Source organism: Schistocerca gregaria, chromosome 7, assembly GCF_023897955.1.
Source record: "Schistocerca gregaria isolate iqSchGreg1 chromosome 7, iqSchGreg1.2, whole genome shotgun sequence".
NCBI lineage: Eukaryota > Metazoa > Arthropoda > Insecta > Orthoptera > Acrididae > Schistocerca > Schistocerca gregaria.
In genome coordinates, this window is record NC_064926.1 from 345,017,394 (window position 1) to 345,032,762 (window position 15,369).

The 15,369-nt window shown below is 36.4% G+C and overlaps 1 protein-coding gene across 2 annotated transcripts in view; it reads right to left on the reverse strand.

The window, feature by feature from the left end:
- The window catches only part of LOC126282127 (protein mesh), a 272,702-nt gene that overhangs the window by 83,043 nt on the left and 174,290 nt on the right, over positions 1 to 15,369 (reverse strand). For both annotated transcript variants that reach the window (XM_049981598.1, XM_049981597.1), the window contains exon 14: positions 4,925 to 5,062. In XM_049981598.1, coding sequence (XP_049837555.1) covers positions 4,925 to 5,062 — 138 coding nt within the window. The remainder of the gene's footprint in view (positions 1 to 4,924; positions 5,063 to 15,369) is intronic.

Sequence of the window (15,369 nt, forward strand, 5' to 3'; positions counted from 1 at the left end):
AGCTGAGATGGAAAGGACACAGCCAGTTTCCTTCTCCATCCTTCCCAAAGCTGAGCTTGTGGTCCATCTCTAATGACCTCATTGTCAACAAGATGTAAACCACTAATCTAGTTTCCTTCCTCTCAATAACTGACTTTGGAGTTGTGAAGTTTAACCTTGTCTAATGTAGCAAAGCTTGAATGGTGATACTTAGTTTTAACTTCTGTACAATGAAACCATTTAGAAAACCACCATAGGTTGTCGATTTTACTATGCAAGACGCTTTTACAGCAAAATACCAAAAGAACAGTACACAGGTTATTAAATTATTTACACAGTGTCAGTGAGGTGTGTGTCACATTTGAAACTTGTCTCATGCTATGCTGAGACAGACATTTGTTCCTGTGTGGGAAACATCAAACGTTTGTATGTATGGTCATGACCATCACAACCTGCTTCCAAGCATACATTAGACAACACATCAAATAAGTAAAACCACTGCTAATAGCATGCTTTCTGGCCCTTGAAAATTCTTCTAATGGCACAATGTGTCCTTTTGCTTCCTCATATGTTTAACCTGAGTGCACAGTTCTGACAGTGCAGAGGATTAATCCGGGTCCACCAATAAACATTTCCAATTAAATACACAGAGCAGTATGTTGCATAGTTTGTCTTGTGTCCCACACACTGCAAAGAGTATGTCGATTCTTACTGGAGTCATGAGTGTGACTTTGTGTGAGGCATAGACAAAAGGAACATTTCAGGTGGTGATGCCTTTCCTGGGTTAGAAATCATCATGCGGGATTGACATCATTGCCAACAATACTGCATCCAACGACAACTTTAGTGTAAACTTTGATTGGAGGTAAGCTCTACAACTCTGCACAGCTTTTTAATAATCATTTTATAAATTTAGTGGAAAATATAGGCACTAGCTGCTCACCAGATAGGGCAGAACTCTATATGAAAGAGGCATTCCCGGTGCAAACAAATGAAATTGAAATCCTACCCACCTCACCGTCTGAAATTAAGAAAATAATAAATTCACTTAAGAATAAAAACTCACATGGAACTGATGGTATCTCCAATAGAATACTAAAATCTTGTCCACACCTGATAAGTTGAGTTCTTAGCCACATATGTAATAGCTCATTGAATCAGGGAATATTTCCTGACAGATTGAAATATGCCATAGTTAAACCCTTGTATAAAAAAGGTGACAAGACAGACGTCAACAATTATCGTCCTATTTCACTTCTGACATCCTTCTCAAAGGTGTTTGAAAAAGTAATGTACTCAAGAGTAACTTTACACATCAGTGGGAATAACGTTTTAACAAAATGTCAGTTCGGTTTTCAGAAAGGTGTTTCAACAGATAGTGCTATACATGTTTTCACTGATCAAATTTTAAATGCTCTGGATAGTAGAACATCACCAATTGGGATTTTCTGTATTCTCTCTAAGGCTTTTGATTGTGTGGATTATGAAATCCTCTTAGATAAGCTGAAGTACTATGGAATGAATGGTTCAGTGCACAGATGGTTCACTTCATATTTAACTGGTAGAATGCAGAAGGTTGAAACAGTAAACCCACATAGTACACAAAGGGCATCAGATTATTCAGACTGGGGATGTATCAAGAATGGGGTACCACAGGGTTCTGTCTTGGGGCCTTTATTGTTTTTAATATATGTTAATGACTTGCCTAATTATATTCATGAAGATGCAAACTTGGTTCTCTTTGCAGATGACACAAGTATTGTAATCAAGCCTAAAAAGCAAGAATCAGCTGAGGAAAATGCAAATAATGTTTTTCAAAGAGTTATTAGGTGGTTTTCCGCAAATGGACTTTCATTGAACTTTGAAAAAAACACTGTACATACAGTTCAGTACAGGGAAAGGCATAACACCAGAAATAAATATAGAGTGTGGGGGGAAAATCTTTAGCTAAAGCAGATTGTTCAAAATTTCTGGGTGTCTGTATTGACCAGAATTTAAACTGGAAGACACACATTGACAATCTACTGAAACGATTGAGCTCAGCTACCTATGCTATTAGTGTCATTGCAAATTTTGGAGACAAGCACATCAGTAAGTTAGCTTACCATGCATATTTTCATTCGTTGCTTTTACGGAATCATCTTTTGGGGCAATTCATCACTAAGAAAGAACGTATTTATTGCACAAAAACGTGTTATCAGAATAATGTCTGGGGCTCATCCAAGATCATCTTGTAGACAATTATTTAAAGAATTAGGGATATTGCCAGTAGCTTCACAATATATATACAGCCTAATGAAATTTGTTGTTAGTAACCCAGATCACTTCAGAATTAATAGCACAGTCCACAGCTACAATACTAGGAGACAGGGTGACCTTCACTACCGTTCATTGAATTTGACATTGGCACAAAAGGGGGTGAATTATACTGCCACAAAGATTTTTGGTCACTTGCCAAACAATATCAAAAGTCTGACAGACAACCAATCGGCATTCAAAAGTAAGTTAAGGGAATTCCTGAATGACAACTCCTTCTACTCCATAGATGAATTTTTAGACATAGGCTAAAGAAATACAGTAAGTACTAACAATTGTACTGTATATAAGACTAACAAAGATTATTTGGGATAAATGAATCTTCTGTACTTTGACACGTTCCACATCATTACGAAAGAATCGTGTTCATTATCCATGGAACAAGTAATATAACTAACTAACTAACTAACTACAGTTCAAGTGTTATTGCAAAGTGTCTGACTATGCGGTATGTGTTTCCTTCGGTGTTGTTGTTTTTTATTTTTATTACAGGGAATTTTAAAGTATGACTGAGATGGTAGAGGGTGACCAGGAAGATTCATCCTACATCTACATGACTACTCAGCAATTTGCAATGAAGTGTATGGCAGAGGATTCATTGCACAATCTTCAAGCTATCTCTGTACTGTTTCACTCACGAACAGTATGCGAGAAAAACAAACACTTGACTCTTTCAATGCGAGCTATGATTTCTCTTATTTTATTATGATTAACATTTCTCCCAATATTTTCACATTCAGAGGAGAAAATTGGTGATTAAAATTTTGTGAAAAGATCTGGCCACAATGCTGTCAAGTCTTGTGGGGTGTAGAAGCTGCACCAGAGGTGACATTTTTGTTTATTTATTTCTGAAGTCACAAATACTGATAGCCGAATCTTTGTGACCAATCAAGTTACTTAGTGCAGTATGGAAGACTGACAGCATCCACAGTGTGTCTCCAGTGCAGGTATGGAATTCTGCTAAGGCACTTCCCATTTTCCTACAAGAGTGTTGTGGATTAGTGAGAAGACCTTTTTCAGAAAAAAGAGACATCTCAGGGCATAGTGAGAAGTCAATTGCTAACTGGAGGTGGTGTTGCACAAAAGTGATGGACTTGGATACGCTGAATCAATGCCAATTTGAGAGTGACGTTTTGTGTGACTCATTCCTTACAGACTTTGAGCTGTATAATTGTTTCACTGTTGTGGTGATGTGGTATAAAGAAATGTTAGTGGTGAACATATTCCATTCCATTGGTCAGATCTCAGAATCTTTCATGAAGGTAGTAAGATATCTACAGAGGTATTGATTAATGTGTTGTAAGTCAAAGCAGGGCTTGTGACTCTTATTCAACTAACTAACTGGATACAACTAAAAACAAAGATGATGTGACTTACCCAATGAAAGCACTGGCAGGTCGATAGACACACAAACAAACCCAAACATACACACAAATACTGAGAGCCGATTCTTTGTGACCAATCAAGTTACTTAGTGCAGTATGGAAGACTGACAGCATGTACGTTTGTGTGTATGTTTGTGTGTCTATCGACCTACCAGTGTTTTCATTGGGTAAGTCACATCAACTTTGTTTTTAGATATATTTTTCCCATGTGGAATGTTTCCCTCTAATATATAACTAACTGGATAGTTTGACAGTGAAGATAATTAATCCAGGCCCATCAATAAGTGTTTTTAATTGAAACCTCAAAGCAGTATGTTGTGTTATTTGTCTCGAGCACTACGTATCACAAAGAGTACATGAATTCTGGCTGTGGCCACAAGTGTGAGTTCATACTATGTTACAGAAGCTTCATGACACAGCCAAAACTGATGTTTTAGCTTCTGTTGCACCATATTGAAAACGAAGTCCATGGCAGACGATAGTCAACCACCATGTGCTCACAGACCCTGTAAATACCATGTTAATATTTGATGCTAAGTAAAAGTAAATCAATAAAGTGAGAAACATATTAACAGAAGAAATTATGCCTTCAGTGAAATGGAATAAAATACTGGCAGTAGAACTACGAATTACAGTTTCCAAATGTAACCAAGACAGAATTTTAAACATTTCTTGTAAGAAACAGGTTTCACTGGTAATGCGGTATGTTCTGCTCCTGTGTGAAACCCATACTTAAAGTGCTATGATAATGAAGATGATGATGATTGTTTCTTAACCAATCTTTGTGTAAGATATTTTCTTTTTTATGTGTGAAGAATGTGTCTTAAAGTCTGTCCATACCTATTTGTCGCACCTTGTATATCAGACTTTCAGGGCAATGAGGGAAAGTCGAATCCAGCTTCTTAATAAGGACATAAACTGCCCTGTACCATAAGGAAGCTAAAGGTGCTATGCAGTGAGATCTCAAACTGGCAGTTAGTGCACCAAGAGAAGCTGTCTGAAGGCTCTTTAATGGCATGTCTAGCTCAATAATTGATATGAAAGTAACAGAACTCTTTAAAAACAACTGTCCTGACAATGCAGCAAATATTTATCCCAAAAAAGAAGAAAAACAATTTTCAATAACATGTTAGAACAAATTTATAGCAATTTAGACATAGTAACTGAAATGAAAATGTCCCACTACCATACCTGATAGTACAGGCAAAACAGCTGATGTAAGAAAAGATTATCAGAAAGCTTACCAGTAAAATGCTGAACCCTTAGAGCATTCCGGTCAAAATATATCTTCTTCCCATCAGCAAGCACATCAAGGTGGTACCTCCATCTTGCATACTCTGGCCTTAATCGGACTTCAATAGTAGCTGAAGAATTTTCTTTTGCTGCACATAGTAAAATAAGTAATTTTAGGCTCATATATCAAAAATGGGTTGCCTTATTATGGAATACTTTTGTGACTTACTTTAGTGCACAGGGTTAGAGCACATTAAAGACAGTACAGCTCAGAACTGAACCAACATTTATTTTTATTTTTTGTAACATTTATGAGACAGTGATACATTAATGTAAGTGTCTGTAGTAGGGAAGAGTGGGATGGCACCAATCAGTGGGTAGCCCAGATCACAGAGTTAGCTTTAGACCAGTCTGCTCTAGCAAAGTCTTATGAGTGCTGTGCTCTGTCTACTGAACTGTGTAACTGCAATAGGCATCTAATGAAGCTTCTCCAATAAACTCCTTCTTATTTCTTCACATCTTCAAAGCAAAATAAGTAACAATTGCACTCATATTTTTATTGAGTATTTTTTATTGGGTTAATTACACAAAAGTATTGGTAATGTTTCCAATGTCATTTCAATTTGAGATTTACATTTTTAAACTATCTTAGTGTAGTGTTTGGTTATGAAATTCCTTAGCACACTGTTTGGTTGCACCAATCAAATGAATGGGGGACGGCAATCAGGTGATTGGCACAACCTCTCGCAGACTTAAATACTAACTTGTTGACCTTTTATATCTGTATTACTTTAAGCTATAACAGATTGTAAGACTGTATTCTCTTTCAGATGCCTACTACCAGGGGAGAATGGACTGATGAAGAGCTGTAACAGCTGATATTATCTATTAATGGTGAGCATTCCTTAAAACAGCTCAACATTCCATTCACAACACTGCATGAAAAAAATTTAAGAGGCATTCAGGAGGTCCATTTCTTGGCCAAAAAGCAGTTTTTACTCCAGAGCAGGAGACAGCTTTGGCTGAATGAATTAAGTTCATGGACATATTTTTTTATGAATTAACTCCACTGCAAATCCACAGAGTGGGTTTTGCAAATGTCATGGCAGAAAATGAGCTGGCCATTTCATTTTCTGAAAGGGAACCCTTAAGTGTTAAAAAACCAGAAGCAATTAGTATTAACTGTCTTACAGACTTTAACTGACAGGAAGTAAAAATAATTTTTGACCATTTGGGAGCTGTGAGGACAAAATTTGCTTCATACCGGATCGTATTTTTAACATTGACAAGATGGGACTGACAACTGACCAAGACCCTGGAAAATTGGTTAACTCTAGAGAGTTGGCCAGTGGCTAGTTGGAAGGGAGGGAAAATAATAACCCATTTTGTTGCATGAATGATTCAGGGCGCTACATTCGGCCTATGTCTGTATTCCCCAGAAAAATAATAGCTCCACATTTGCAAAAGGATGGCCATCCATGTGCATTGTACAGTTGTTCCCACATTGGTTGGCCAAACAAAGCTTTATTCGTTACTTGGCTTACACACTTCATTCACCAGTCACAGGCTAGTGTAGACAATAAAGTGTTTCTGGTATTGGACAAACATGGTAGCCATGTCACATTACAGTCATATGATTTACGTCATGACAATGGCTTAATTGTGCTCTACATCCCACCACAAATGTCTCATCAGCTCCTTCAGCCACTGGAAATCTTATTGTATTCGCCTTTGAAATCCACCTTTTGACATGAATGTGATGGCAAAATTAAATCAACCTGGCTGCAGAAAGTAACCCCATATAATAATGCTAGATTGTTTAACATTTCATAATCCAATGTGACCACAACAGGAAATGCTGTTTATGGGTTCAGACAAACAGGTACTTTTCATATGAATGCAAAAACATTCACAAATGAAGATTACTTGCTGCTGAAACCATCTTGCAACATAGTGAAATTCCAGAAATAGTTGTACAGATTGGTGGCCAATGAGCACATCAACTTAAAAAAAAAAAAAAAAAAAAAAAAAAAAAAAAAAAAAGTCTAATGACTCGGTCTATTCAGCTAGCTGTTATGTTGACACTGTTTGGCCTCTTATATTGACATTACTATCACCAAGTTATCAGGTAGGATGAATGGGCATGATTAGAGGGTGTATACTGGCAACACACACTGTCCTTTCTGCAGAGCATGCTCTAGAACATGACTGTCATGACCTCGGTGTCTGTTTCACCACATGAGCCATCTGGATTCTTCCTCAGACACTAGTTTCTCAGAACTCTGCAGGTGGGAACTGGTCCTTCATTCTCGGCACTCATTGGGTCATAATTTACATTTATTTCTTTGGTATCATCATTTCATCTCAGTAATTGCTCCTTTCTCCACTCCCTTTTAGTTTTCTATGTCTTTTCTTTTCTGGCCTGTCTTTTTTTTCCCACCCCTCACCCCTATAACATCAATGTACTTAGCTTTCCACTCTTATTAACTCATTATGTTATTTTTCAGTATTCTCAGTCTTTTGTCTTACCCTGTCTTCCACATTTAACCTCTCAGGTTTTCATATCTCATCTGTCACCCTCCCCCACAGTCCGTCTCATTCTCATCTCCTCTACTCAGTCTCTCCTAGCCCAAGGTAGTAGGTGACTTTTACAAATTCTCCCCATTCACATATCTCACCAGCCTTTTTTCCTTCAATCCTCTTCCTTCCCCTCCTACCCTTCTGCCAGAAGAAGGAACCACTGGCTCGAAAAGCTTGCAAATTTCAATACCTTTATATATGATTTCTCCTGCTGTTGCTTTGTGAGTAGACTTTTTATCTATACAGTTACATTATATTTTCAAAAATTGATTATTGATATTTGTGAAGTGCATGACAGAAGGGAACCTTCCAATATACCAGTTGAGAAGCACTAAAGTAATGTACAACTGATGATGTCATGTGAATTATTTCATGATGCCAGCAAACATTAAAAAAAAAAAAAAAAAAAAAAAAAAAAAAAAAAAAAAAAAAAAAAAAAAAACTACATGCCATTTAGATAACACACACTACACAGTACACGATTATTTAAATAACACAATGTAATGGCTAGTGAAAATGTAACAGAAATAAATAATAAACCACCATTCTCAGTATACTAGACCCTTTCCCTGTATAACATATGTTACGGGAATATTACACGGCTAAGAACTCTGACAGATAGTATTATAATTCCTTGTTCTTCCTAAACTCAACAGTTCCTTTATTATGGAGGGCTGCTAGCCCAGAAAAATGGAAAAGTATGAATATGGTAATGAAATTCATGGATATCATCAGAGTCCTGACATTAGGAATTAAAGCTGAAAAATAGTTCACTTTTAATTGTAACTGTATATAGATCTCCACTGGGAAATTTTGAACTATTTATGAGGAATATGGATTCCTTACTGTGATAGCTGTCAAACAGTAGCAAGCAGCTAATAATCTGCAGTGACTTCAGTGTAGATTTTCTAAAGGATTCTGACAGGAAAAATCATCTGGAAACCTTATTTGGATCCTACAATTTGGTCTCAGTAATTAACTTCCCAGCACAGTTGGATAAAGATAGTGGCTGAAGCTCAAAGTAAGGAAATAACTGTTTACCCAGTAAAAAATGCCCTCTCTGATCACGATGAACAGTTGCTTATGACAAATAACATACCGCATTACAGGGTGGACACTCTTCAGTGGAAATCAGTTAGAGTAATTAATGACTCCAGGACAAATGTTTTTAAGAATAGTTTACAGGAGGTGGCATGGGTTGTAATTTATAATGAACCAAATGCTAACATAAAATTTAATCTATTCCACAATAAATTTGTATCATTATTTGAAAACAGCTTTCTGCATAAGCTAGTCAGAAAGGACACTACACAGCCAGGTACAAAACCATGGATTACTAGAGGAATTAAAGCATCCTGTGAAATGGAAAGGGAAATGTGTCTTAGGGCAAGAACTAGTAGGGATCCTGCAGTAGTTGCACACTGCAAAAAAGTACTCAAAATTACTGAAAAATGTTATTAAAAATCATCAAACATGCACAAAATTTCAGAAATCAGTACTTTCGGCAACAGACATAAGGCTATAAGGAATGTAGTGAAGCAGGAAATAGGACAACCAGTCACAGAACAACACAACAGCAGTTTTGAAATGAATGACAGGGTTATAAATGGCAGGTCACAGAGTCACAGGTAGCAACTGCATTTAATGATCATTTCTTAAATATAGTAAAAGCATATAGAGAAATAGTTCAAGAGCAAAATTACAGCAGTATGTTGAAAATGTTATTTAAATGAATACATCCTCAACTTCTTCTTCTGAAATTAAGAAAATTATACACTCTCTTAAAAATAAAGGCTTGTCCGGTTTTGATGGTGTTTCGAATATTGTACTAAAAATTTGTTCCCATGTAATAAGCTCAGTCTTATCCGAAATTTGTAATTCATCACTAACTTAAGGCACTTTTGCTATGTAGTCTTTCTAATTCTACATGTATAGAATATATACAAGGATATTGGAAATAATTTAAGTCTTTACAAAATAAGATACAGTTCAACCTGTTTCACTGCTGACAACATTCTCCAAAATTTTTGAGAAGATGATGTATTTTAGAATAATGTCTCACCATATCAATAATAGAATCCTTACCAAATCACAGTTTGGGTTTCGGAAAGGTTGCTCAACTGAGAATGTCATTTAAACAATGGAATATCCAGGACAGATTATAACAGTATCATGAACAGATAGTCGCTACTCACCATCATATAGCGGAGATGCCGAGTCGCAGATAGGCCGACAAAAAGACTGTCACAAAAGGAGCTTTCAGCCAACAAGGTCTTTATCAAAAAGCTGTGTGACAGTCTTTTTGTTGCTCCTAACTGCGACTCAGCATCTCTGCTATATGGTGAGAATGCTATTTACACATTCACTCACTAGATTTTACAAGCATTAAGTAATAAAACAGCACCAGTTGGTATTTTCTGCGGCTTCTCTAAGGTATTTCTTTGCATGAATCACAGTATTCTCCTAGACAAATTTACATTTTATGGGATTTAACAACATAATGAAAAGGCGCCAAGATGGCGCTGATAGGAAAGTGTAGTGACGCTTCTCCCTCGTTAAAAAGGCAAAAAATGAACAGTTCTTCTTGTAGAGAATGTAAAAAGCGTGTGATGAAGGGTATCCTGTGTATCAAATGCAACTTCTGGTTACATGAAAAGTGCGCGAAAGTAAATCTAAAGTTCATCAGCGATGATTTTCCGTGGACATGTCATGGTTGTTTACGTGATGAAACGGCCGATCTTGTAAGTGCAGTTGATACAAAAAACGAAATTATAAAGTTACTACAAAGTGACATTGAGGCATTAAAAACCAAACTGTCGACCATCAAGAAAGAAAACGATACATTAATACAAGAAAAGAAGTCCTGTGTGTGTAAAAGCCATCAAACGGAAAAGCAAGAAGATCACGAAAATACGAATGACCGATCATACTTTAAAAACAACATTTCAAGTGTTCCCGTTGATGTCTCAGTAAGCCAAAAACCGGAAGATAAATATAAATGGAAGGTGGTGACACACAGCAAAATGAAATACAAGGCGACAATTACGCAACAAAAGGAAAATGACTTTTTAATAATTGGCGATTCGCTGCTGAAGAATATCGCTGTCCCCAATTGCAAGATCGACGTACGACCTGGTATTAGAACGCATCAACTCGGTAAACATTTTAAAAAATATGGTAAATGCAAGACAAGATACTACATAACCAGATTCTGAAACCAGACATACCTATAATGGGGTGGTTATACATGTTGGACCGAATTCGTTAAGGAGCAGCAGTGAGGAAGAAATGGCAAGCGAAACAAGAAACATGATCCGTTCTGCAAGAAATATGTATGCAGGATCTCGTCTGATACTTAGCGGAATCATAAACAGAAGGTCGGTGAGTGAAAAATATATCGACAAAATAAACTGTGCTCTTACAGAGCAATGTGATCGTCTTGGGGCAATTTTTATAGACCCAAACAAATTCCTATGTGAAAACTCACTAGCGAAGGATGGCTTGCATTTAAATAGACTGGGGTCTGTAACATTCAGCAGAATGTTTGCGGATGTCTGCAAAATCATTAGATGCAAGAAAAACTAATATGGCCTGAAGGGGGTGAAAAATCATACACTCCAGCTGGAAAAGAAAAATATAAGCACCATACAAAAAAAGATGATAATAAGGAATTTGCCCCAGAATACAGCTCACAACATGTAAACCAACAAAAGAAAAATTACATAAAAGTACTTCATCAAAATATTCAATACTTTGGTAACAAAAACTTAGAAGCGGAAGTACTCCTGAGTGGAGTAAGATCAGACATATTATGCATAAGTGAACATGGACTAACTGAAAGTAAAATACATAATGTGGCAATAAAGGACTACAAACTAGCTAGTTACTTCTGCAGATCTAAATATAAGGGTGGTGGCGTTTGTATATATATTAAAACAGGTACTCTATCAAAGAATGTAAACAGTGGAGCTGCTACACTTCCCATAGCTAGAGAAAAACACTTTGAAGTTACTGGTATAGTGGCAGAGGATTTTAGAGTGTTTTGTGTGTACAGGTCACCATTTGGGAATATTAGCATCTTTCTAAAAAAAATTGCTAGCTTACTGAGAATGAATATGAAGAGAAATTTTATTATATGTGGAGACTTCAACATTGACATGGGAAAAGACACAAAAATAAGACAGGATTTTGAAGAATTGTTAATACAGCATAACATGAAAGTGACAATAACTGCACCAACAAGAGTGTCTTCACAAAGTGAGACAATTATTGACAACATAATTACTAATATGTGTAACTATGAGTCACATGTAGTTCAGACAGAAATATCTGATCATCATGGACAACTAATCAGCTTTTGCAGAAGTAATGACTCAGTATCAGAACCAAAACAAACAACCAAAGAAATTAGGATCATCAGTGAACAAAATATCAACATCTTTAGAACAATGTTAAGTAAGGAAACCTGGAGTGAACCCTACAGGCCCAGAGTGTAAATGAAAAATATGATGCATTTATTTCAACTATTAAGTACCATTTTAATGTAGCATTTCCCAAAGTAAAGAGACAAGAAAGGCAGCGAGATCAAACACAGTGGATTACCAGTGAAATACTAGAACAGCAAAGGATATTTCAGGACGTGAGACGAATGGGCGAAGCTGAAAACTATAAAATGTTAAAAAAGAAGTATAGAAAAACAATAAGAGAAGCGAAAGCAAGAGCAATTGACACCACTATGGTGAACTCAAAAAACAAGGCAAAGGCAACTTGGAATGCAATCAATGCTGAAAGAAAGGAAAAAGATGGGTCAAACAAAGAAGAAGGTATTAGGTCAATTAAAATAGACAACACAGTGGTCACAGATGGTATGGAAATAGCAAACATACTGAATAATAACTATATCAGTGTAGTAGAAAACCTAAAATTGGAAAGAAATAGTCAAAAACAGAAGGGTATTAAGGTACCAAAAAGATCATGCAGTACTATGTTCTTAAGACCAGTCGCAGAAGATGAATTACGGAAAACTATACAGAAACTGAAGTCCAAGAAATCAGCTGGTGATGATGAAATATCAAATCATGTAATAAAGCTGGTATGTGAGGAGATAATAACAGCACTGAAGAACATAGCAAACTGTTCTTTCAGAGATGCAATTTTTCAGAAAAACTGAAGATAACGAAGGTAGTGCCAGTGTACAATAAAGGGTGTAGGGATGATTCCAACAACTACAGACCAGTTTCACCGATATCAGGTTTCTCAAAAATGCTAGAAATGCTTATGTATACCAGATTAGTTAACTATTTGGACAAACATAACATTCTCATGCCCTCACAACATGGTTTCAGAAAGGGTAAATCTACAGAATCAGCAATTGTCAGTCTAACAGAATACATTTTACAGTCCTTGGATGAGAAAAAGGTTGTCTCTGCAATGTTTCTGGATCTTTCAAAGGCATTTGACACCATTGACCATGAAATGCTGATACAAAAATTAAGCAACTATGGCATTCAGGGGCAACCAGGTGAATGGATAAAATCATACTTGTGCAACCGCAAGCAGTATGTATCATTAGGAAACTCGTACCAATCAGAAACCAAATCCATCAAATATGGAGTACCGCAGGGTTCGGTAATGGGGCCATTGTTATTTAATGTATTTGTTAATGATATAGGTGTTGAGGAGGAAGAAAAGAAAATATTGTATGCTGATGACATGACAATACTAAATAGTCATATGGAACAGCTTGGGAGAAGAGCATACATATCTGCAAATGTCGCAGCTCAATGGCTGTTGGAAAATGAACTGGTTATAAATCTAAAAAAGACTATGTATGCAGTGTTTAAAAACAAGGAAAAGGCTGTAGACATGGATTTAGAGGTTGATGGAACAAGGCTGGAAGAAGCAGAATCTGCTAGATTCTTAGGTATTATTGTGGATAATGAACTGAAATGGAAAAAACATATTAATAATGTCTGTAAGAAACTGAGCTCTGTCATATTCTTAATGATGCAGCTATCACAGTATTCAGACAAGAACCTTCTGTGTACAGTGTATCATGGACTTTTTGAACCATACTTACAGTATGGAGTGACTTTGTGGGGAAACTCAAACAAACAAGAGACAAAACGAGTGTTCACAAAAAAAAAAAAAAAAAAAAAAAAAAAAAAAAAAAAAAAAAAAAAAAAAAAAAAAAGCAATTTTAAGAAGAAAGACCTCTGAAGCATGCAGAAACTATTTCAAGAATTTAAATATCTTAACTTTTTCATCATTGTATACATACAAAACAATAATGTACATCACAAAATGTAGTGAGGACTGGATTACAAATGCTAGTGTACACACCCACAATACAAGAAAGAAGAATGAAGTATGGAGCATACCCCACCAACTGGCAATGCTAGAAAAAGGACCCCAGTACTTTGGTATCAGACTACTAAGAAGTCTGCCCAAAACCCTGCAAGATAGTGTACTTCACAATGACTTTCCAAATAAACTTAAAGACTATCTCATTGAAAAAGAGTTTTACAGTGTTGCAGAATACTTATGCCATTAAATTTGTATACATTGTTACTCATTATCAGTAATGTAAAAATGTAAGCTAAAGGTGTAGAAAAATAAGTGATAAGGAATGTTAACACTTTGACATGTCCTATATTACACGTACATTTACTGTACACAATGTAATCTTAGAGGATCAAATAAAATTCAATTCAATTCAATTCAACTCACCATATAGCGGAGATGCTGAGTTGCAGAAAGGCACAACAGAAAGACTGTGACACAATTGGCTTTAGGCCAACAAGGTTTTTCTCAAAATTAGACAACATACACATGCACATACACTCATGCAAACGCAGCTCTCACACGCACATGACTACAGTCTCTGGCAGCTGGAACCAGAGTTTGTCTTTGACCTGTATTTTTTTAGTTAATTATGTGTATGTTAATCTATTTAATTATGTAGCTGTATATTTACATACTGTGTAAGAGTAATGAATGGAAAAGGATGAAGCAAAGATGAGCAGACATATGAGGTCTGTTCAAAAAAATTTGGAACATTCATAATTTCGTGCCAGTGATGCCTTGAAGTGAAATGGAGTTGACTTCCCTGCACCTGCCTGCATTTAATCTGTAACTGCTGGAAGTCTCATTATGGTATGTCTGTTAGTTATTGTACAGTGCTGTATTGAATAGAATGTAGTGTCGCCAGTTTGTGAATTTCAAGATGGCAGAATTAAGAGGAGCAAACCATCTGCATTAAATTTTGCTGAAACTTGACAAAATCTTTACAGAGACACACCAAATGATGTAGAAAGCCTGTGGTGATGAGTTATTAAGCTGTACTTGGTGTTATGAATGGTTCACAAGGTTTAAAAGTGGCCGGATAGAAGTTAAAGATGACCCTTATTCAGGTCAAATGTCAAAGCCATGCTGACAGTTTTCTTTCGCTTTAAAGGATTAGTTCATCATGAATTCATACCACAAGGGCAAACTGTTAATTGATAGTGCTATTGGGATGTATTGTGACATCTGCAAGAAAATGTGAGAACAAAACGGCCTGAAATGTGGTGAAACAATTCACAGCTCTTGCATCACGATAACGCACCTGCACATTCATCCCTATTACTGCGAGGCCACTGCACAAAAACAAAACCACTGTGCTGTCTCATCCTCCGTGCTCTCCTGACCTGGCCCTGCAGATTCTTTTTTACTTCAAAAGCTGAAAACCCCGTTGAATGGACGAAGATCTACAACGATAGATGAGACGATAGAAAATTTGCAGAGACATACCAAGATTGCTTCTGGAATTGTAAATGGCATTGGGAGTGATGTATTGATTGTGGAGGACAGTATTTTATAGGAAACCATGACAATA